Genomic DNA, 23410 nt, shown 5'->3' on the forward strand with positions numbered 1-23410 from the left:
TATTCTAACATTGTGTATCATTTCGCACGCATTACTGTTGCAAGACCAATGAAAAAAGATTTTCTTATAAACACCTCTGCACATTTCTTTCTGTCTAAAAATAATATATTTCTTTTGAGAAAGGTAAAATAATGAGTTTACTCTCACTAATGACTAAATAAAAAAAAGATTGATTAAATACATTTTCCTCAGAAATCAATTTCATCTAAATTTAGCCTTTGCTTGTGATGTTAATTGGTTTGTTAATATATTTTCTAACTAAAGGGGTCCACATCTGGGACAGATATGCAGGGTGTCAATCAAAGAGGAGTTAGTGCTGTCAGTCAAATGTTTTATTGGAACGGACTAGTCGATTGCTGACTGTCAATAGCTGAAATGAACATGGTATTTAAACAAGGTGGAATACCCCTTTAAGAATCAGAGAACATCAAAGGGACACATTCCTGTCAGCTTCATCCATTGCATCCCAGACCTTTTTTTGACAGAACTCCAGAGCTCTGGGAGGATTCTGAAATGCTGAAGTGATTCCAGCCCCTTGGAAACCTTTTAGAACTCTGAACAGGTTCTAGGACTGAGAGAAGATTCTGGAGTGAGGCAATGCAGTCTGGATGGGGCAGATACAGGCGGCCTGTTCTGCTTCTTCAGCTGCTGGAGCTGAGCTGCTGTCATAGCAACAGCAGCCGACATCACCAGCAGTCCCAGCATGGTCCTCGACACAGCCCCGGAGCACTCACACTACTGACTGCACAGAGAAAAAGAGGATGCTCACATACCAGCACTCACACGCACAAACACAATGCAACTAATATGTACACATACATGACCAAACATGAGCATCCTGTCACTGAGTGTATTAGAAATGAACAGACCAAATACACACATGGAACCTGACATCAGAGGACACTTAACCATGCTTGACCACACATGGCAGTAAAAAAAGAAAAATTATATATCCTAATAGCCACAGCATTCAGCAGAGATTCTTCGACCTGTCTGACTATCATTACAATGTTTTACTTGGATATTAGATTTCACTAGTTATTGTTTTATTGAAAAACATGGGAAATTATCACAAATATCAATCCATATTAATATTCACAATTGTGCAAAGTGCTGACAGGTGCCCAGGAGTTAATTACAAGGTTACTTTGACAATGTCTCAATTTACCTGAAATGAATCAATCATTTTAAACTATATGATTTACTGAACACAATGTAAATAGAGAAAAAAACACCTTTGTAATTGTTTTCTGGTCATTTTTCCATGCACATTCCCTGTATCAAGTGCATAATTATAAATGAAAAAGTGGATTTTATAGCAGTTTGATTATTATTGTGTAATTGTTAGACTGAGAAGATCATCAATGGATAGGCATAACATTAAAAATACACCTAAATCACTCGAAAAATGAAGAAAAGGGTTACCAATTGGTATTGCTATTGTTGTTTCGTAATCACTATCATTTTACAAGAGAACAATTAAACATATTTAAACCTTATTGGTGTTTGATGTATATTCCGTTTATTTTATATATTTCAATATACCCAATAGGAATGTTTTCACTTATGTTGATTAATATCAAGTCGGTCCTTTTAATCTTTTGTCTGAATAGGAAAATGTTCTCTTTATCGCGACACTAGCTACTGCCTGTCGGCTTTGTAACCACTGCGTCCACGCGCTGTAGCCTACCGTCTACTTCCTGAAGAAAGAAAAAAAGATAGAAAGAAAGAAAACATAGCCTAATTCATTACGGCTGCTTTTTATTTTTTTGTGAGCCACGGCGGACGTTTCTGTCACAAAACTGCCTCCAGCTATTACATCTTGAAGATTATAAACGAGAAATGTCAATTTGGGACGATCTCTAGTGTGGCTTCAGCAGTGCACGCGCAGGTCCGATTCAAACAGGTGGAAAGAGTGGGACAGTCCTAGCGCATCACGGCGGCTCGTGAAGGCAGTCTATTTCAATCCGCATAGCGTTTTTGTTTGAAACATCAGTATTAAAATAATTAGGACAATTCGTTTTTGCTAAGCATTCTCACGCCAGTATGACATCAACAGGCTTGTGCCACATCCCGAATTAGAACGCTCGCGCCGGTCGTTTAAAAAGTGGGCCGTTAAAGTCTGTTAGCCTACGCCGAGCTCTTTTTATCCCTTCCTGGAGCCAGGAAGGTTTGCGTATTTTTTTACGTTTACGTATCGACCCTCGGGGTTTTTCCCACTTGTACTGGTCCTCGAGCCGTTTACGCACAGGTGGGAGATACCCGCTTGGTAGGACGGCCCCCTCTCTCAGTTCCTCAGCGGATGATGTGTGCAAGTGACATTTGCCGTTGCGGTTTGGGACAGTAAGCGAGGCGTCTCTGCAAACAGGTGTGCGGCTGACCGAAACAGGCACACACAATACGACTTTTTTTCGTCTTGTTTAGCGGAGGTGGACCTCCAGCACCGGTGTCGAAGCGATCCATCCTCGTTGCGGGACAGGGAGAGGAGGGGGAGTCTACTATCATTTTCAGGCGTTGTAGTTGCATTTGATCGTTCGAATAGGGGCACGCGGCTCACAAAGAGGAAGGAATGGCAACTAAGAAACCATGCGCGGATTTAACAAAAAGAAGCCGAAGTCCCGTCGTGCTGGAGGCAGAGATGTTCAGCGAATTTCAGGACTGGTGTCTCCGGACTTACGGAGACTCGGGTAAAACAAAGACCGTCACGCGCCGAAAATACAACAAAATCATGCAGACCCTGCTACAGAACGAGGAGTCCGACGGTGTCTATGTCGACAACAGCCACATTAACGCCAAATTCAAATTCTGGGTGAAGTCCAAAGGCTTTCAGGTCGGCTGCAACATCTTGGGCGAGCACAACAAGAAAGAGACATCGGGGAAACCCGTCCTGTACGTCCCTGTCAAGTCTACGGTAAAGTGCTTTTTTCTACTTGATAATATGTGAGTGAATTGTGTCTGTGTGTGTATGTGTGATTGTGGGACTTCAACTCTCAATATGCTTCTGCCGATGCTTTAGACCTCTCAATATGCTTCGGGACAGCGCTCGTTTGATACCACCTACGCGCTACCCACATTGCTGTGCGCAACTTTCCAATCTTACACCTCGGGTTGACCGAGCATATTCATCCCTCACCCCAACCGGGCAGAACAGCCTTACTCTGAGAGCTGGCTGCCATAGCAACGCCGGTCCCTCTTAGCAATAACGGCGGTGTAGTAATGGTATCTGACGAATTGGCATGACGTTGTCCTGCTGACGGGATCGGGATGTCACAGAAAATCACAACGTGGCCCGTTTTTCCATCCCAGCAAATCATGATAATGTTGATTGAGACAACTTGATTTTATTCACTTTGGGTTTTGTCACTGGGCGATTCGATGCGAGGCGGGAGCGCGAGTGTGGCGAGCTCGTGTACCCAATTGCTGGGGATGCCTGGGCACAGAGGGGCGCGAGAGTTTTCCCGAGGGGCTAACGACATGGTGAACGTTAAAACGCAGCTATGTTGATGTAAATTAATCGATATTTTCGGGTAAATCAGTGTTTGAGGTACTTCAGCTGCTCTCGTGGACCACTTGAGGGTCTCGCGCACCATCCTCCTGTGGGCATCTCAGGCACCGACACTCGCGCGCTCGCCTATCAATGTGTCATTTAGAGCGATATTTAACACATATTAACCACTTAATAAAAACAGCGTACTTGGAGCAAGAATAAGGTCAAATTCGCAACTATTTCACGACCGTGCTCGTGCGTTTTCATTCTGGAGAGGGAGAGCGCTTGCATTGTTCTGTACCGGATGAGGGCGGAGCGGACGGTTGGCACCCGTTGCTCTGGTAACCTACCTGTTCTCTACAATGCTCGCGTTTTTTCCACACATCCCAGGACCATGACAGAATCCATCATTAGAAAGACAACCAGAGCAAAATTTCATTTAGAATCAATTTGATGCCCTAGGAATGGACACAAATTCTGCACCCCAAGGATGCGCGAGGATGTTGCTATTTAGTTTTTCCGATGCATAAAGGCATTTGGTCACGAATCTTATTTAAAGCCCCGGTCTGGCCAATGATAGTTTTAATAATAGTTTAATAGACATGAATGATTATCACGACCTATCATTACATAAGTGGTTTGTGTTCTTTATGAAATAATAATATAAAAAAAGACTAAATTTAATGTACTGTAAAGGCTGAGATAGGCTATACATGCAAGTGACTGTTTTCTTGAACACTAGGAGGTCCTCGACTACCACTGGTGCATTATGCCATTCAGAGTGTCATGAACAGACACCATTTTGAGTATTGCCCTCAAGGGGTCCCACCAACAGACCTTTGTCTGCCATCCAAGAGGGACTGACTCCCCAGAGACTGGCACACCTCAGCTTGAGAAAAATAAGCACTCAAATTAGGAACAATGGTGACAAGAGACTGTTTTTAATGTATTTTAATGGCTGTTCAATCCGTTTTCACTATTCACATAAAATCCCAGTTGACTGACTGCGCATTTAAAAACACAACAAGGATCGGTAATCATGCAGACAGGAGCCACCAAGTGAGCCTTTAGATCACTTTGTAAAAATAAAAAAAACATATAATTTTTTTTTTTTAAATAACCAAAGCTAAATTAGCGTCGATTAATCCTCGTTAGCAGATAATTGCTATGCAACCATTTGACAGCTCCTAACAGGCAGCTCCCAGCGTGCTTTTAATTTATAAGACTGTGTTAAGAAGAAATGAGGCAGAACTCTGAACATAGTAATGTCTCCCGCCACAGTTAACCCTTCACACAGATGTGTGGGTTTAACTACCCAAAGGACGTCCAGTGAGCCTGTGGCAATTACAGATCCTCTATCCATAAATTGCTCCTGTAATGGAATGAATGTGCAAGTCAAATGTGAACGTGAAGTTCATGATTACACATATGAATTACTTGTTGGGAAATACAGCCCTCCCCCCAGAATGCACACACATTTCTCCACCCACCACTTTCTCTCTCTTTCTCTGAGGACATGTGGCTGATCTGAGGTCGGTATACACTGGCTTTCACTATCATTATTTAACAGCTCCCTAATACCGTGTTGGTTTTACCCTTCATCAGTCATTCTGTCCCTCTGTGGAGCCTCTGTGCATCCTAATACAGCCTCCTGTCACTGCATGACATATACACTACATCTCACATATGATCTGTCAGTCACACAGATGACCAGTTCTGTCATATGGAGGAGGTTATCCGGCCTATGGCTATATATATATATATATATATATATATATATATATATATATATATATATATATATATATATATATATATATATATATATATATATATATATAGGCCATATAACCCTATATAATACAAGCCAGATAACCCTATATAAGTGTGTGTGTGTGTGTATATATATATATATATATATATATATATATATATATATATATATATATATATATATATATATAGGCCAGATAACCCTATATAATAAAGGCCAGATAATCCTATATAAGTGTGTGTGTGTGTGTATATATATATATATATATATATATATATATATATATATATATATATATATATATATATATATATATATATATATATATATATATATATATATATATATATATATATATATATATATATATACTGCTTGTTATTTCTAAGCTATTTTACACTATGACCTCCAAATTAGTATTTTATCAGTAAATATATAACATATTTTATCAGTAACTAAAATATGAAACATGACAGCTTTCAGTATAAAGGTCAATGAATCCAAGCAACTGGGGTCACTTAATTTCATACCCACCCTGCCATGCTCTTGACCAATCAGCATGACACAATGTGTCCAAGGACAAGGAAGCGCAACCATCCACACGTACCACTAAGCGTGTTCACATCAGCTTTATTATCTCATTAAGGACCGGAACAGTGGGGGATCCTTCCCAACCTGCTCTATGTACGCAAATTAGACAACAAAGAAAGAAAGAAGAACAAACAAAACAGAGCAGAATAATAAGAGGAACGGAGGCAATGGGGACCTTTTTACAGTAATAGGATACAGAGAAAGTGGCACAATATCTCCGTGCTTCAATACTATACATGTGGCTGATTGTTTTCATCATGTAAAAGTTAGTTTTTGAAAATACAGCTAGAGGATATTTGACATAGAACTGACATGTTCATTGAGGTTAGTATGTGTACTTTTATTTCCTGCTTCTATTTTTGTGTCAAGAAACAGTGTACGGGAGACTACGTCGCTTATCAGACACACTCTCTCAGTCTTCTCTCTTTATCATCAGCAATAAACACAAAATTGACTTAACCCAGAGTGAACCGCCTCCCCACCCCTCACCCCCCATGTGAGCAGTGTCTTCCCTTTTACCTTCCCCTGGGTGGCAGGGCTGCAGGGTGCCATGGTGTGGGTTGGAGCCCCAGTGCAGTGTGGGATGCAGAAGAGTGGCGGAGGGCCTCTCTGATGCAGCTACTCCATGGGTGTGCCAAGTTTCAGTGTGTGGGGGCGAGAAGGAGGGGGACCTGATAGAGCAGGGGCTGTTTATCCTGTGTGGTTTTACGAGAGTTACACTATCACTGTGGACGAAGGAGAGAAAAAGAGAAGCGAAAAAGCCACTAATAGCATATAATTTGAACAACCCGTGCTATTCTGTCATCACACATATCATTCATAAAGCTATTAAATATGTATTTGTTGTGTCACAGGCCCACTGTAGACTTTGTTTCATGAGTGTAGTGCTCAATTCAGCTGCAGGGCATCACAAGCTCGCTCTGCTCTCTGTCTGTCAAACTCTTTCTCTATGTTGCTTTAATATTCTCTCTCTTGATCTCTTTCTGCTCTTTCTCTTTGTTGCTCTCTTTCTAGTTAGGGGAGTAACTTCATTTATCACCTGTTATGTCCTGTGGCTAACATTGGGAGCAAAACACGCAGTAAAACACACAATATCATATCGTTGCAACTAGATTTACAGGTGCTCAGAATTAAAGATTTGTCTGCTTGCACTGTCAGGTTATTCATTCATGTTTTTACTTGCCCTGCCAACAGTTTCACAGACCCTGTCACAAGAATTTAGAAATTTTAGTTTTAGTAACATATTTAATGTGCATATACACTACCATTGAAAAGTTTTGTCGGTACGATTTTTTTGTTGAAAGGATGTTTTTATTCAGCAAGGATGGATTATATTGTTAAAAAGTTACAGTAAATTAAATTTCTAAATAATAAATGCTGGGTTACACTTTATTTTTAGGTGACGTAGTTGTGTTGTAATTACTCAAATAAGTACTGGTTAATGTTAGTTAACTACATGTACTTACTATTGAGTTACAGTTGGGTTTGGTTTAAGGTTAGTTAATTGTAACTATGCATAATTTACTGTTATTAATATAGTAAGTACATGTAGTAATGTGTAGCTACGTCACCTTAAAATAAAGTGTTACCAAATGCTATATTTATGTAAAATTTTCTTTTTTAATAAAATACCAAATTTACTACAAATCATTTATTAGATTTTTTAAATAGCAATACTAGTCAACTAAAAACCTAATGAACTATTTTGAGTTTTTTTTTATAAAGAAAATGTAACAATATATAAAATATAAAGTTATTATAAATGATAACTAATGTAGTTAACTAATGTTAACTAATGAAACCTTATTGTAAAGTTTTACCAATTATACTAACAACTATCATTATATTCAAGCTATAAATTCATACAGATGCTTTTGACAACAGCTGCATAATGCACAAAACATTTTAGTTATTTGTTATTTGATGCTTGTTCATTCTTATTTGATAATGCCTCGTCTAGTCACCAACAACTTAGTAATGGCACATCAACCATTTCAAAACTCTCTCACACTAGCCCTAGTTCATCAATAAATGTTTATTGTAAAACCTCCTTTAAAACACATCTCACAGTCTACTGCATTTGCACCAAATGCTGACAATAACAGATATACTACAGCCCACTGTAGGACTTCACATTGCTCTCCTACCACCTGCACACACGTTTTTTCCCTTCATTTATGTCTCTGTTGATTTTCAGAAACTGATGAAGAGTCCAGCGTGAGAGAGACTTTTTAAAGATTTTTTTCTTATTAAGGGGGCAAAGGAGAAGAAAGGATGCTGCAAGATTTTAAGTGAGGGAAATGATTGCTTTCTGTTGCTATGCCAACGGAAACAGAAATATCCTCATTGCCGTGTATGTGTGTGTGACAGAGTGAAGGTTTAGCCAGTGCTCTGCAGTATGGGCCTGTGGCAAGACAACCATGAGCATATTCTGACTCTGAGCTGGGGGAAATCTCCTGGTCAAGCGTTCCAGACTCACTCAATCCATCATATTTACTGAGGGACGATAGAGATGCTACAAAAGCGTACAGGTGTTTCTGAAAACCTTAGGCGTCTTGCATCATACTTGTTACCTAATATGATATCAGATGAGTGAATTTTAAGGATAAAATTGAAAGAAAAAGAGAAATGTGTACATTTTGCATGGCCGAGATGAAATTAAATGCGCATGAATTTGTTCATGATTTTGCACCCAGAGTTGCTGAGTAATATGTTAACTGGGTACATTTTAAGAAAAGCAAGATGGTAGATACATTATAGGGCTGAGTTTAAAATAAATAAATTTCTCGATTTTAATCGAATCTCATTTTTTGATGAACCGACATTGATTCTTAAACACAAGTTGAATTTTTGTGCTTTTTTGGTTTTGATATGAAACAAAGTCTTAGCTTAGTTATGTCAATTTTATTATGAAATGCTTTGGAGCTCCTTGACGTGGCATGACAGATCATTCACTCTTAAAAAAATGGTGCTATAGCACTAAAAGTGGTTCTTTGGCTCGTAATCATAGGGGAACCACTTTAAATGCTGTATAGCACCAAATCTTGGTGCTTCAGTGGTTCTTCACCGGTTCTTTGGGATGACTGAGGTGCTACATAGCACCACTACCATATACAGAACCTGTTTAGACATGGTGCTATATAGCACCAAAAGTGGTTCCCCTATGATTACGAGCCAAGAACCACTTTTAGTGCCATATAGCACCATTTTTTTTAGAGTGTTGTAGTGCCTCAGTTCAAGCGAAGCGGCAGCATGGAGCACAAGTGAACCAATCAGCTCTTCCTCTTTTCTTCTTTTCAACTTATAGCACAAAATAAACATGGCTGTACATCAAAAGGTATGTTGAAAGAAACATACTGAAATGTATCATGTCTCATGTAGTCGCTTAATCAGTGTTTTCACTGTGGAATGGCATCAATAAAACAGCTTGATAACAGTATGTTATGTTACAATATTTCCATCGTTACAACTCTCTGAAGATTTTTAGCATGGTAATTGATATGACAATGTTAATGTATTTGGCCTTGGTGGAATAGATCCGCTACAATCCTGCTGCTGCAGAGCAAGTGCAGGAACATGCTACCGCCAATACATGCACACGATACACTGCTGTTGAGCATGTAAGACATACTGCTTCAGTACAAATAGCATGTATAAAATTACCTGTAGCAGAAACAGGTGGAATTCAGAGGAATTCAAATGTTGAGCAGCAAGCTCATTGGCTGCAGATGCAACATGAACCAATCAGCTTGTGGCATAGTTAACATGTAAATATCGTCAGGCTGCATTAAGGATCCATCAGTCTGCGCCATCTAGAGTTTCATGACAGAACTTGGTATATTTACCTCAGAAATGCCATTTAATGACTATAGCTCCATAGTTAGTTAGCGAGCATTTTGATAAATATATGCATTATATAACATATTTATTACATTTTTATGTAATATTTAGTATACGTTTTAATAAATCTGTCATGAAAACACATTCCTTGAGAAAAATTAACATGTACTATAGGTGATGTGTAAAATGAATCGAGATCGTAATTGAATTACATTGCAAGCTTGTGAATCAAAAATGAATCGAATCATGAAATTTTGTCAATGCCCAGCCCCAATACATTACAGAATTTTTGTAAAAACACAACCTGTAAATATAGTTAAAAGCTTTTCTCTAATAACTGTTAATAAGAGAATAAGAGACAGTAAGGGGAAAAAAGCTTAAGAACTGACACATTCTCCAATGCAACATTGCAGTCAGCTATTTTCATCAGTGTATGTGTGTTTTTTAGTGTCTACCCTCTCTTGCTCAGTACTCCAGGTCAGCAGAAGGCTGATCTGTGCAGAGAAACACTCTCAAGAGACGCTGTTGTCCAGCCTGCAGGGATCAGGAGACACTGTCCTCTGTCCTGAAGGAGTTGCTTCTCTCAAAAACACACAAATATCCACTCAAATGACTGCTGACAACAGTACACATATCCACGCTCAAATGCATGAAGACGAGGACTTAAACTGTAGCAAACCACTTTTCGATTCCATTATTAGCATATCACTGAGGAAAAAATCAGGCAAAAATCTCATTATGATAAGTGATTAATTAGCGAGCGTATATCTGCAGAGAGCCTTGGAGAAAAAGGGATCTAAACAGACCTTCCCTCAGCTCCCCTCCCCTCCCCACCCCTCCAAACCCAGAGACACTCTGTGCCTCAACAGTGGCCTTTTATCTACCAGTCATTTGCATGAATGCTAACAGTTTTGCATGATGCATTTGCAATAGCAGGTTACGACATGAAAAGCCCACAGAGTGCACTGTGCTGCTGTCCACACGCAACATACAAGACAGCCACAATGTCCACCGACACAAAGACTCTCTCTATATCACATACTTCATTAGCACTGACCCAAAAGTCCTTTAATCAGTTGTTCTGCTTAAAGTTTAATGTGAAAAAAACGCAATAACTCAAAGAAAGAGACTTTTATTAAACTTAAAAGTCACGAAGGATGCATTTATTTGATCAAAAATACAGTAAAAGCCGTAAATATGATTACAAAAATTGCTGTTACAAAAAATATGTCACACGATCCTCCAGAAATCATTCTAATATGCTGGTTTAGTGCACAAGAAAGATTTCTTATTATTATCATCTACGTTGAAAACAGTTTATTTGACTCTTTTCACATTTCCGGGTTTCTCAGAACCGGAAGTTGTCATAGTTAGGTAAACTTCTATAGCGGTGAATGAGAGACTACAATTAATATATCTTTTTTGTGGTCCAATTTGCTCAAATAGCAAAAGAAAACTACACAATAGTGTTTTCACAACTTTCAAAAAGAGGAAAAAATAGAGAGTGAGAGAGATAGCCGCTGTATTAGAAGCACCCTCACAGCAGCAGTTTTGTAATTTGATGCAAAGGTAATATCATACAAAGTATGAAAAACAAAATACAAAAACTTTGCAGGATTTATGATGCTGGTGACCTTTTAAACATGTCATCACAGTCTGTAAAAAGGGTCCATATTTTCGATTTGTTGATGAATAGAAAGTTCAAAAGAAAAACAAACTTGCTGTTCCTAAACTTTTGAACAAGTTAAAAGTTGCTAAATGAAGTCCATCTGCTGCTTCTTATACAAACTAATGATTGATTTAACTAAAAGTTTGCATTGTTAGCTGCCAGAAATCATATCAGAGGACAAAACTTTTTACCATGTTACCATATAGATTTACTAAGAACTGTTCTGATTGTGCTACCAGACACACACACACACACACACACACAGACACACACCGCTTGATTGACCCACTTCAGTCTCTTAGAAGTGAGAAGCCTCCTGCTTGAAATGGATGTTTGATTCAAATGTAGGTGATCTGATCTTGTATCCTCCCTCCTCTCCTCTTACTATTTCCCATCTTTTATCCTGTTGTCTTTGAGATTTTGGGATTCACAAAAGTAGAATCAGTCCATTTTGTCGGAACCCTTGGGTCTGAATAAGTAGGAATGGAGGAATGTAAAAATGCGAAAAGCAGTTTTGTGCATTTAGGGTGCATGTATATGTACATGGCCAGTGTGTGTGTTTGTTTTAGTGTGCACCGCATGTGCTTGTGTGTGTGATGAGAGAGGGTCGCGGTCCTCGCGGATGGTGCTGCTCTGGTGTTCCTCCCCTCGGCTCCTTCTCTCTGTTGCCATGGAGAGACCGTTCTCCTCTCCCATAGGAGAAGAAATTAACACCATTTTTAACTGGCTCCTGGGCCTCCCCCTACCAGAGAGAGAAAGAGAGAGAGAGCTCCTACAGACACACACTTGCACACCTACACAGATAACCACACACAGACACAGTCCGGGTACACGCTGCCTCCCTGAGCGGATTTGGGAGGATGTGTGCGAGCGAATAAAAGCTTTCTCCATCTCTATTCTGGGAGGATGCAGCTTTGGGACAAAAGAGTGTCTCACTCCATCTCCCCCTCCTCATATTCACCCTCCCTACCCTCTGTGCCACTCTTTCTCGCTCTCTCTCTCTCTCTCTCCTTTGTAATTAACTGCTGCAGTCTCTCATTAGCGTTGTGATCCTGTCCGGTTGTCTCACTGTCTGCACCCCCCTCCCCAACACGCAATTACACCATGACACCAGGGTCACATGACCCAGCAGACACCTCAGAGCATGAACAGAGCACGTTTATACCCACATGCAAACAAGTGTTTTATTTTCACTGTTTTTAGCCTTATAAAGGACCGTAACCACTGTAGAGCTTGAGATTTCAGATTAGTGGTTGGTTGATATGGGGTTTTTCGATGATCGATTCTTAGAATGCTTTATCTTTTTTTAGATTTACTTTTGACATGTATGCCTATAGTACGGAGAGAAGACAGGAAGCAAATTGGGAGAGTGAGGGGGATGGGATGGGGGGACTCAAACTCACCCCGAGCGCAACCACACTATGTGTCAGAAAGCTGCCCACGAGGCTATCGACTACGACTGTGTCTACTAATCTTGAATTTTTGTTTAGATCATCAGGTCTAGCGATAGAAATTAAAATTTTGTCCGAAACCAAACATACTGGCCATACTCGTCCAAAAATACAAAAACTGAAAATAAATTTGACTTTGTTTGCAATACCGAAACAAAACAAAATAAATAAAATACTTTTATATTTATTGTAATATTTGTGTATTATATTTTATGTGAATACACTTATTCTTCCTTCATCTTGGCTCCAATGATTTTATTTAAATATTGCAGAATATTTTGAATAAATTTCAATATATTGGATAACTCAGTTCTGTTTTTTTTTTTGTGCACCCACACCAACTTTTCTTGTTTAATACACTAGTTGGATGTTTAGTGAATTGCCATTCTCAAACCCATTTCATTTTTTAATGTGAATTATTTTTGAGTAAGCACTACTAAAACTGGGTCCATTTTGATTTCATGTTGACTTTTGCAGCAATGTCTGATATCCTGATTGACTACCACACACAAGGAACTGCACATCATATACACAAAAAAATCCTTTTAAGGGAACACGATAGAGACCAAAGCTTTGTAGTGACAGACTAATGCAGATGACAGTTAATGATCACTTGTGTCTGGATAATGTGGGTGCAGGGTTAAGGGAAGAGCTGCGCCCGTTCGAGGAGCTGAAAGTGTCCGTCACACCCTGTCAGAGAGAGAGAGGAGGGGAGAAATAAGCGACTGGCTGAATGAGAGTGAGGGTTAGGAATGAAGAAAGAGTGAAAGGAGAGAGAGAAAAGTGTAATATGGATTTAATAGAAGAGCATCATGAACGTACAGTGGCAGGAAGGTGGAGAGAATGGGTGTGTATGTGGGTGTGTGTGTGGGGGGGTGTCAGAGGATTGAAAAGATGAGAGGAGAGGAAAGGAACGGAGGGATTACACTTCATCTTTCCTTGACCTTCGTGCACAAAGATTCACATGCCGCACCCCTGCCCTGTAACCATCTTCTAAATCTGCCACCTCCCGCTGAGAATACGGGTCTCTACGATTTTAGGTCCATGCCTTTTGCTGGCCTCACAGGGTGGAGATGGGACTTTAAGAGGTGACCTGTTATCAGATTTGCAGCAAGCTAATCTGAATCACCTCCATTGTTGAAACAGTTCCTCTCTCACACGTGCACACACACACACACACACACACACACACACACACACACACACACACACACACACACACACACACACACACACACACACACACACACACACACATATTTCTGGCTCTTCCACTGTATTACAAATATTTCCCCCATTTTCCCTCAAGCACTATATCACTGTAATTTGTTATAGCAGCTTTAACAAACAAAGTAATTCATAAATATAATATTAAGTGTCTAGGTGTCTGAAAGCAGACAACACTCAATTCACTCTCACTGTAATATTATTAGTGATGTTCGCTAAGGCTAGCAGCACTATAACTATTGCTCATATGGGCAGGGCGGGTTAGAATTTAACTTTGGACATAAGTCGTCCTGCACCGATAGCAATAAATAATATCTCAACTTGTGCAGAATAGGTGTGATATTACTTTTCGAAACAATCTAACTCATGTTTTCCCCAAGTGGAGGATAAAAGGGGCAAGAAACAATAAGAAATAAACACACTGAAGGCAATCTCTTAAAAAAAAAAACTTACCAATACACTAAAAACTACTAGCAACACAGTAAAAACACTCAGAACAGGTTAGCAACCACATAACAACGCTCTCTTGCAACCTCCTAGCAATACACAAAAAAACACACGTTAGACAACCCAATAGTAACACTAATGGAAATTATTCACTTATGGCACCATAACATTTGAGTGAGTTTAGCAATAAAAAGTATAGTAGTATTATACTAGAATAAAAATCATTCTTGACCCCACAAGAGACTGATATTTTATTACTTGATACATCTGCGTTAGTTCATTTACAATGCTTTTATTTTATTTTTTATAGTTTATTATTGCTTTAGTTTATCTGAACACTGATAAAGCTTATGTGTGGGGCAGCAGTGAGGAAAAACTAGATTAATGTGGTGACACCACGGTAATGTCCCACTGGCTACTCAAGCTATATGGTTCAAGCTACTGAGTGTTTTATTTTTAAAAGCATCTTATATGTATGCGTATCGTGTCCCGTTTACTGGCGAATCGGTCATGTTCAGTTACATTGCTCTAGTCTATCAGGTCTTCTTTACCCTTTTCACATATAAATACTTGCTAGGGCTCTTCTATCTCCGTTGGCCCATGCATACGTGTATGTGTGCGCAAGTGTGACCCAGCTGCCTCCTTTCTCTTGCCCCCTCCCTTCACTGCCCCTGTGTGTGTACGAATGTTCAGAGACTCTCTATCTGTGTGTGTGCGACTGCCAGAGGGGGTGGGGGGTCGGGGTGGCCGCTTGCCGAATCAGCCCCTCCAGTCTCCTAGCAACAGAGCTGTTTGGAGCGGGACGGGTGAGAGAGGGAAAGAAAGAGAGAGAAAAGCAGAGAGAAAGAGAATAGGAGGGATAGAGACGAGGAGAGGGAGATTGAAAAATATGCCACATCTGGAAAAAGCCAAGGCTTGCAGGGTCTCAAAAAAAGAGAAAGAGACAGATAGAGTTTTAGAAGGGGAAATGCTGATTGCTGCTGCTGACAATTCACAGCGCTTCTTTAAAATGATGAGAGGATGATGAAACCGTGCACTTTCAGGCCCAGAAAGCAGCATCTCACACACATGCCAGTTCAGCTCTACAGTGGTTTAATGATTAAACACACACGCTGTTGCTCCACGTTGGGAACAAACAGTCAGCTCAACCTGAGAAACTAAACACTGCGCTTTTGTGCTTTGAGGAAGAGTGAGTGAGGAGTGTGATCACCTCATCAGGGTTAATAAAACATTCACTGTGTGAGTCATACTATCTGCAGTCGCAATTGGTTACCGTTTATCAAATTAGTAACAGTCTGGCACTTTCAAATTAGACATTTTTACAACCAAGCATTCTGTGATATATATAAATTTTTTCTCTCTGATTGGTCAATAATTGTATCCTGCAGTAAATCATTTTGACTTCTAAACTTCAGAATTCATCATTGTTGCAGTCAACAGATTGCCTAAATAGATTTTTACAGTACAGCAGTTTTACAGTAAAAACGGGGTAGCTTCAGTTGCTCTTGTGCATCATCCAACACAGTGTACACTCCAGGCCACTAGGTGGCAGAAATGCATCTTTTTGTGCTGAAGTATTGAAGTAGTAGAAAAAGCAGGTGACCATTTCTATATGGGGAGAATTCCAAACGGTAGTGAGCATCCCTATGCCCTACTCCCTTCGAAGGGAAGAGCCTTGAAGTGGGGGCTTTGGAGGGAGCAGGGCACTTGCGTGCCATTATGTAGCCGTTTGGAGCACACTTGGCGAAGGGAGCAATGAAAGACAACTTAATTTCCTCATTATCTTCATCTGGGATGTTCCCATGACAACGCATCAGCTGATTAGCTGTTCTTACGACAGATAAAAACAAATTTCGTATTATTGCTGTTAACATAGCTGTTGCAAATAAATATACATTTTATATAAAAAAATAAATATGCATTATATATATGTGTGTATTTCTCTGCTCTGAACTTTAAAATTTGCCATCTCCTCTTTGGACCCTAACCCTAATAAAAATGTGTGAAATATATCACAAACAAAACAAAACAACTTGAATTGCTCTGTTTGTAAGTTAACTCGAACTCTTCCGCCATCTAGCTTTAAAATGAATCACAAGTATTCGCTGGGTCACTTGACCATAAATGATAAAATTACACCCTCGAAGTGACCATCACATGTACCCTTTGCTAACGGCCTTGTGGAAGGGCCCTTCATGAAGGGATCAAGTTGTTCACTTACATTTGCACATGGATTGGAAACGACATGAGGGGGAGTAAATCAACTCAAAAAAATGTTTTGGGGGGACTGTTCCTTTTCCTAAAAGTTAACAGTAAATAAATAGTCAGCTATTGTCTTTCATTTTATTTTGCAGTCTATTTTCTCGCATAATACAATTTCTACTTAAATGACGTTAGATTCAACTTTACTGTTATTGTGCTGAGTACAGTCAATGGAATACAATATTTCATATCCATTTATTAGTTTATTTAGCTGTGTATTAAATAGAATAATGAACTGTTTGTCATCATTGCAAAATAAACCACTTTAGGGTTGAATCAGATCACCTGCTTCGCATTGGGATTTCTTTTTTGATGACCCACTGATTTCATTGTGATATGTTGTTATTATTGCACACAGTGATTTACTGAACTGGCCCATATTTGGGTCTATATGGGTACAGTATGCGTCACTGTGTGTCAGGTATGGCCTAAGTTAGGCCTTGGGTAGAGGCGAGCAGATCGCCCTGATCCTGCTGGCCTACTTTAGTCACCCACACACTGGTGTCTCAGACTGTGATGTGCCCTCAGATTGGGGATATGGGGGGGGGAGGAAATGTTTGTGTCTATGAGTGCATGTGTGAAAGCAACCGGAATGAAGCAATCGAGCTGAGATGGAGATGTTTGTAGGACAGAGAGAGTCAAACACACACAGTCCTCCCCCCACGGCTATAACCGAGGCTTTCTTCTCTAAGGTATTGGAGGAGTCTGCGTCTGGTCCTAGAGTCTGTGTCCTGCGTCCTAGAGGGACCATTTCTAGAATATTCTCTGGTTGACAGAGATCAAGAGGGTTTCTCCTTAGGTGTGGCATAGTCCCCTCGTGACCGAGATCTTGAAAACCAGGTTGGTGCATGTTTGAGTGATCGTGGCATAATAAGACTTATAATTATGAAGAGAGGGGGGAATGCATGCACAAGTCGGATGGCTGGAGAGGGCCGGATTAAAGCGATCCTGCTCTGTGCGCTGGTTTTAGTTGCCATGGCAACCTTCATTACCTGGCACTTGGGAAAGGGGGAGCGAGAGAAAGAGGGAGAGAGGGAAGATGGAGCGGGACAGGAGAAAAAAGGCAGAGAGAGAGAGAGAAAAAGAAAGATGTCTTAGGGAAAAGGTGACGGAGAAAGGAAAACAAGTGGAGAAAATAGGAAAGAAAAACGTTAGCCTGTCTGGGAATCAACGTAGAAATGTGCAGTTAAAGAATGAGGGAGAGAGAGAGAGAGAGAAACAAATTATATGAAGAGGAAGGAGAGTGACGGCTACTTCCTTTTTTACACAACACCTGCTGATGGAAACAATACAAGCTAACTTTGTTTATGCATTATAGAAAACACAAAAATGTCACAAAAAGTCTAGTAGAGATGTTTGTGATATTAGTGACAAATAATGTTAGGTTTTGAGAGCGTAATTTTCACTGTTAAAATAAAAGAAACAATATAAAATCCAGTTTAATATTACAATATCACAGTTTAATAATCAGGGACAACTATAAGTAAGCTATAAGTAAATAACACCCCCAAAAAGTGTACTGTATCTCTGTGGAACTTCATCCTGACATAGCTAGTGTGGTTTAACCAATGATGTGATTTTGGGGCGTGGCTACTTTTTTTGTCCAATGAAAGACTGGTGGAGTGTTTTGGAAACCTGTTTGAAAACAATAGTTCTTGAAAATCCATATCGTTGATGCTAGTGGCACAACAATTACACATTTCACCTTTAAAAGAAATAAGCCACAGTTACTTGGAAAAAAAGACTGAAGTAAAGCTGAGAAAGAAATAATGAGAGAAAAAGGTGTGAAAGCAATAAAGAACAGGTGACGGTTGGGCCCGTGTGGGACTGGAAGAATAAGAAGGTTGTCTTAGTGATCAGAATTCCGGCAGGTGTCACATGACCTGCTGCCCTGCACACCTGCCCGAGATCACTGCCAGTTGCCATAGCGACAGGGTCAGCTTTATGGAAAGCAGGGTTGAAGGTGGCGGTGGTTAGAGGTGGGGCTTGTTGTGTTTGTGTTTGTGGTAAAGAAAGCAGTTATTTTAAAAAAAGCTGCAGCAAAGTGTTCAAAAAACCACATTGTATTTCTCTCACACACAAATCTAACAGTGGAGATATTCAGTAAGAAACCTCCTGAGCTGTGAAGGACTCAATATTAGATTCAGATCAATGAACGTCTGAATATTACACTACACAAAAAGAGACTCTCTTAGCCTTACATAGCCATCACAATAACCCCAGGGCAATACTCATAAAGCCCTGTAGCGCAGCGCTCATCAAGGAGCTGTTTAGTTGACTGAGATCAGCATAAATGTGGAGAATGCAACTCAGAAGCTCAAATAATGTATGAGCTGTAAAGAATTGTGCCCATAAAGATGCCAGTCTGCAGACTGGTGCATGCAGAGTTCATCTGGTTGCTGTGTCATTGCTGCTGTCAGAGGCCTTCGCATGCTGTTTAGTGGCGGTGTTTGAGACAAAAGCAAAAAATGTCGAGCAAATGCAACTGGAGTGAAGAAGAGAACGTGTTATTTGTTTTTATACAGAGCTGTTATTTGTCCAATCAGTGTTACTGACTCATGAATATGCAAATAAGAACATTAACCCAGGGTTTCTAGATGTACAGTGGGAAATTTTGAAACCTAAATAATAATACCCAGTAATAGCATGCAGTAGTTGTGAAAAGCCCAATGAAGTATGAGGTCCAATAGGCGATATTCATACTGCAAGCCTTAGTGCTAAATTCTGATTATTACTCAGATCTGTTCATTTTTTTTTATTTTAAATGTGGTCAAAATCAGATTCGAGAGTGAATCGAATTGAACTGACCCACAACAAAGACGCCATGCATCTGTCTGCATTTACACGATCATTTATAAGGCGATGTGCCACGGAAACCAAATTCATGCACAGCCAATAATGAGGACAACGATGAGGATTAGAAGAAAGAAAGCAGTTTTTCTTCAATAGCTTTCCCTCAAGGTTTGCTTTTATAGAGCCGTCACCGTAATACTTATGAGTTCTAAGGTCCCACTGTCCGTCCAGCTGCTTTCAAAGCTGTCTTATATTTGACCAAAACTACTGATATGTAAAATCTTACGACGAATGTTGATCTAAAGTGATGTAAAAGTTGCATGAATTCTAATATGACTGTATATGATTTTGGACCACTTATGGAAGTGGCCCAAATCAGAATCGAACTGATCTGATTCCATGTGGTTTTATTAAAAGAAATGAAAAAAGAAATCTGATTGGGGCCACTTTTGCCTGAAGTCTGAATTTTTGAATGTTGTTTTATAATCACCATTTCTCTCTGTCTCTCTGCAGTGTTCAGATGGAGGGGCGGCCCAGGACAGCTCTTTGAAGCGGGTTGCTGTAGTGGAGGATTTTTTTGATATCATCTATGCCATGCACGTTGAGATGGGTGTGGATCCTGGTAGAGCACCTAAACATGCCGGCCAGAAAAAGACCTATAAGGCGGTGAGACACAATCATTCAGTGCATAAAATATAGTCAAGACACACATAAGCGAAACCCTTTCTCTTGCTATAAAAAAGTACATGCAGCATAGGCTTCATATGCAGCAATGTGCAAAACTGTCCTCGCTCTATTTATTTTAACGACCACACAAGCAACTCTAAAGTAGAACATCTGAATAACTATAATAAGTCAAGGCTGTTGCTGAGGCAACAGCAGCCATTTTGAAACACCTGTCGCACTGTTGAGCTATTACAGACTATAAATCAACAAGGATGTTTTGTGGATTTACTTTTATGTTTTTTAATGCAATAACAGCAAATGCATACTAGTGATGTACTGGCCAGCTTTTTCTGACTCGCACCCACCCACGTTTGTGAAAAGCAATCCAACGCAATCGAAAATCTTTTCAAACCTGAACCCGTCTGACCCACCGATGTAAGTCAACATCACTACCTCTCAAGCTGTCAAACATGACAAGACCCAAGTGACAAGTATTGCATCATGGGACTTATATAAAGCTGCCCGGCTCGCCAAGCCCAGAGGGAAATTGTATTGCTCAGAGTTTGCCCTTTCGTGACTCAGGACTTCTGTAGTTCTCAGTAGGGCTGCACGATTAATCGAATTAAAACCGCAATGGCTGAGATTTAAGTAATTATATGCCCTCAGTGTTTCAGAGTGAAACGAGGCTCTTCTTTTACACGCGAGCTGCTCATGATACAGTGTTCTCAGTGTTTTCTGCTTCACACAAACTCACCTCTGCATGTCCTGAACATGCATCAACCAACTTCCCAAAACTTGTACTGAGATGAGCGCATGCTTTTGTCAACAGAAGATAAGCTCCCTGAGTTTTTCCGCCAAAATGAATCCTTGATTGCTTAACATTTGGAAATTACGAAATTAGGACAGCTTTAAATATTAGAAAATAATTATTATTATATAAATACTCTTATTTGATCTTACATTTTTTATTTTACAAATATCGATATATTACAATATTTTGTTTAATGTTTTTCTATTTAGAAAAGGAATTGTTATTATTATTTCAGTCATATTGATAATATGCTGTAATATTGGCCATATTGTGCAGCCCTAAAAACAAGCATAGGAAACAAGGAGATTTTTTGTTTGTTTTAATCGCATTTTAAATCATAATCTTTTTCTTTTTTTTCCAGAAAATTGCAATTCGATTCTTTCCCTAAATTGTGCAGCCCTAGTTCTCAGTTTCATTTAAGTAAATTTAACCAAGTAAAGAGCAATGCTCAAAACTCCTCAGGAGAATTAAACATACAAAATGAGACAACTGTCAAGACAGAGTGTAGAGCTGTACAATTCATTGACAGGATAGCTCATATAATTTGTTTTTGGGAAATATTAAAATCTTGTTTATATTGAAATATTGGACTTTGATAGTAGACTTGGGAAATCAGTGCACAGTTTGTGTAATTTTGCTGAGATCTTTTGTGAAACTCAGAGATGCATGTGAGATTCTCATTTTTCAGGAGAACAATCTGAGAAGCAGGAGAATTATTAATTCAGTCTCTTTTTAAACATATTACTGTCTAGGAAAGCAATTTATTTTGTATTAAAGATTTCTCTCTTCCCCCCCATGGTAGGACTAGAGCTTTGTCATAGCCACAGACAGTGGATTTCATTTTGGATTGAGCTGTATTTTAAGTTGCCCAAACTGCAACCTGCAATCAGCCCTGCAAACCCTTTGTCTTCAGTATATCTGCCATATTTTCTCTTTCTCTGACTGTCTGAGAGGTCTCGAAAACTTAAGAGTGTCAGACAGAGTTTCTGTATGATATTTAGTGGAGAAAAAAAGCCCACTGTGACAATTTTTGCTTCACTTCAAAATAACTCTGTCCAATTTATTTTCTACTGGTGCTCATAATAATGAGTGCTTTCTCAACTACCATTCTTAGGTGTAAAGGGGACTATGTCTGTGTGTGTGTACAGGTTAGTCTATACTTGTGAGGACCAAATGTCCTCACATTTATAGTGAAATATTATGAAAACTAACTAGTGAGGACATTTTACTGATCCTTAAAAAGGCTTTTTTATAATCTAGTGTTTGACACAGGTTTCTGTGATTAATTTAGGGGAAGGGGTTAGGTAAGGCAATAGAAAATATTATTTACCTGATATAGAATCAGTGGAAGTCTATGCAATGTCCTAAACAAACTGTCTGTGTGTGTGTGTGTGTGTGTGTGTGTGTGTGTGTGTGTGTGTGTGTGTGTGTGTGTGTGTGTGTGTGTGTGTGTGTGTGTGTGTGTGTGTGTGTGTGTGTGTGTGTGTGTGTGTGTGTGTGTGTGTGTGTGTGTGTGTGTGTGTGTGTGTGTGTGTGACAGGGATGTTATAGCACATACCTTTATTCTTGTGCTGCATACTTTCTCTATGTAGTGTGTAATTACAAGCAGACTATTATGTTTCTGAGCAAAATCATTCAGCATGTTATTGAGTTATTATGTTGCTTATTATTTGATAATGGAGGGGGGAGGACGATGCGAAGTACAACCTAATGCAGCAGTTAGAATCGGATCCAATTAAAGTAGAACACAGAAACTAGACTTAACATATATTCTTATAGAAGTAGATAGGGGATGTGTAAGTGTGCACAGAGTATGCTTTATTATGCTCTCTTGTGCTGTGATTCCTTGGTGTGTAAAAGCAGGTGTCGGGTTCCAGCCCCCACTAAGCTCTGCGCTAATCACCTAATTAAAGTAATTAACTGTCTGATAGCCATGTTTTTGACATTTGGCACACATTGAACCACTCTAAAACTGCTGGACTATCAAACAAGCAAAGATCACAGCACTCTAAGGTCTCACCGATTGGTTGTGACCTTCAGAAATCAGCTGATTGGCTTCATTTGCTCAGGTTGAACTGACTTCCATTGGCTGTATAGTTAACTGCGACTGACTCTGATTGGTGATGTACAGAAACCTACATTTTTAAATCCATGGCCCTGTCCCAAATGCCACCTGAGCCTTTCAGGTCCTGATCAGAGTCCATACTTTTGGCATAATGACACATGGTGATGTGTGCCAGGTCTGCAATGAAGTCCACACCAGTGACAGAGTGACAGAAATAGTTATTGCAGATGATATCTATTGTATAGCAATATAACAATACCATCTAATATAAAACAGTCGTTTTGGGGTGATTCATATAATAATAATAATGAATTATTGAAATTGTTG

At 39.5% G+C, this 23410-nt stretch overlaps 1 protein-coding gene across 1 annotated transcript in view; it reads left to right on the plus strand.

Moving 5' to 3' along the window:
* Window positions 1–1665: 1665 nt before the first annotated feature.
* The window catches only part of nol4la (nucleolar protein 4-like a), a 41572-nt gene continuing 19827 nt past the window's right edge, over window positions 1666–23410 (plus strand). Inside the window, exons 1-2 of the mRNA XM_079827272.1 lie at window positions 1666–2911; window positions 20055–20207. Of these exons, the coding sequence (XP_079683398.1) occupies window positions 2570–2911; window positions 20055–20207 (495 nt within the window). The 5' untranslated portion in view covers window positions 1666–2569. The remainder of the gene's footprint in view (window positions 2912–20054; window positions 20208–23410) is intronic.

Source organism: Gobio gobio (genome assembly GCF_949357685.1).
Source record: "Gobio gobio genome assembly, chromosome: 10".
Classification (NCBI taxonomy): Eukaryota; Metazoa; Chordata; class Actinopteri; order Cypriniformes; family Gobionidae; genus Gobio; species Gobio gobio.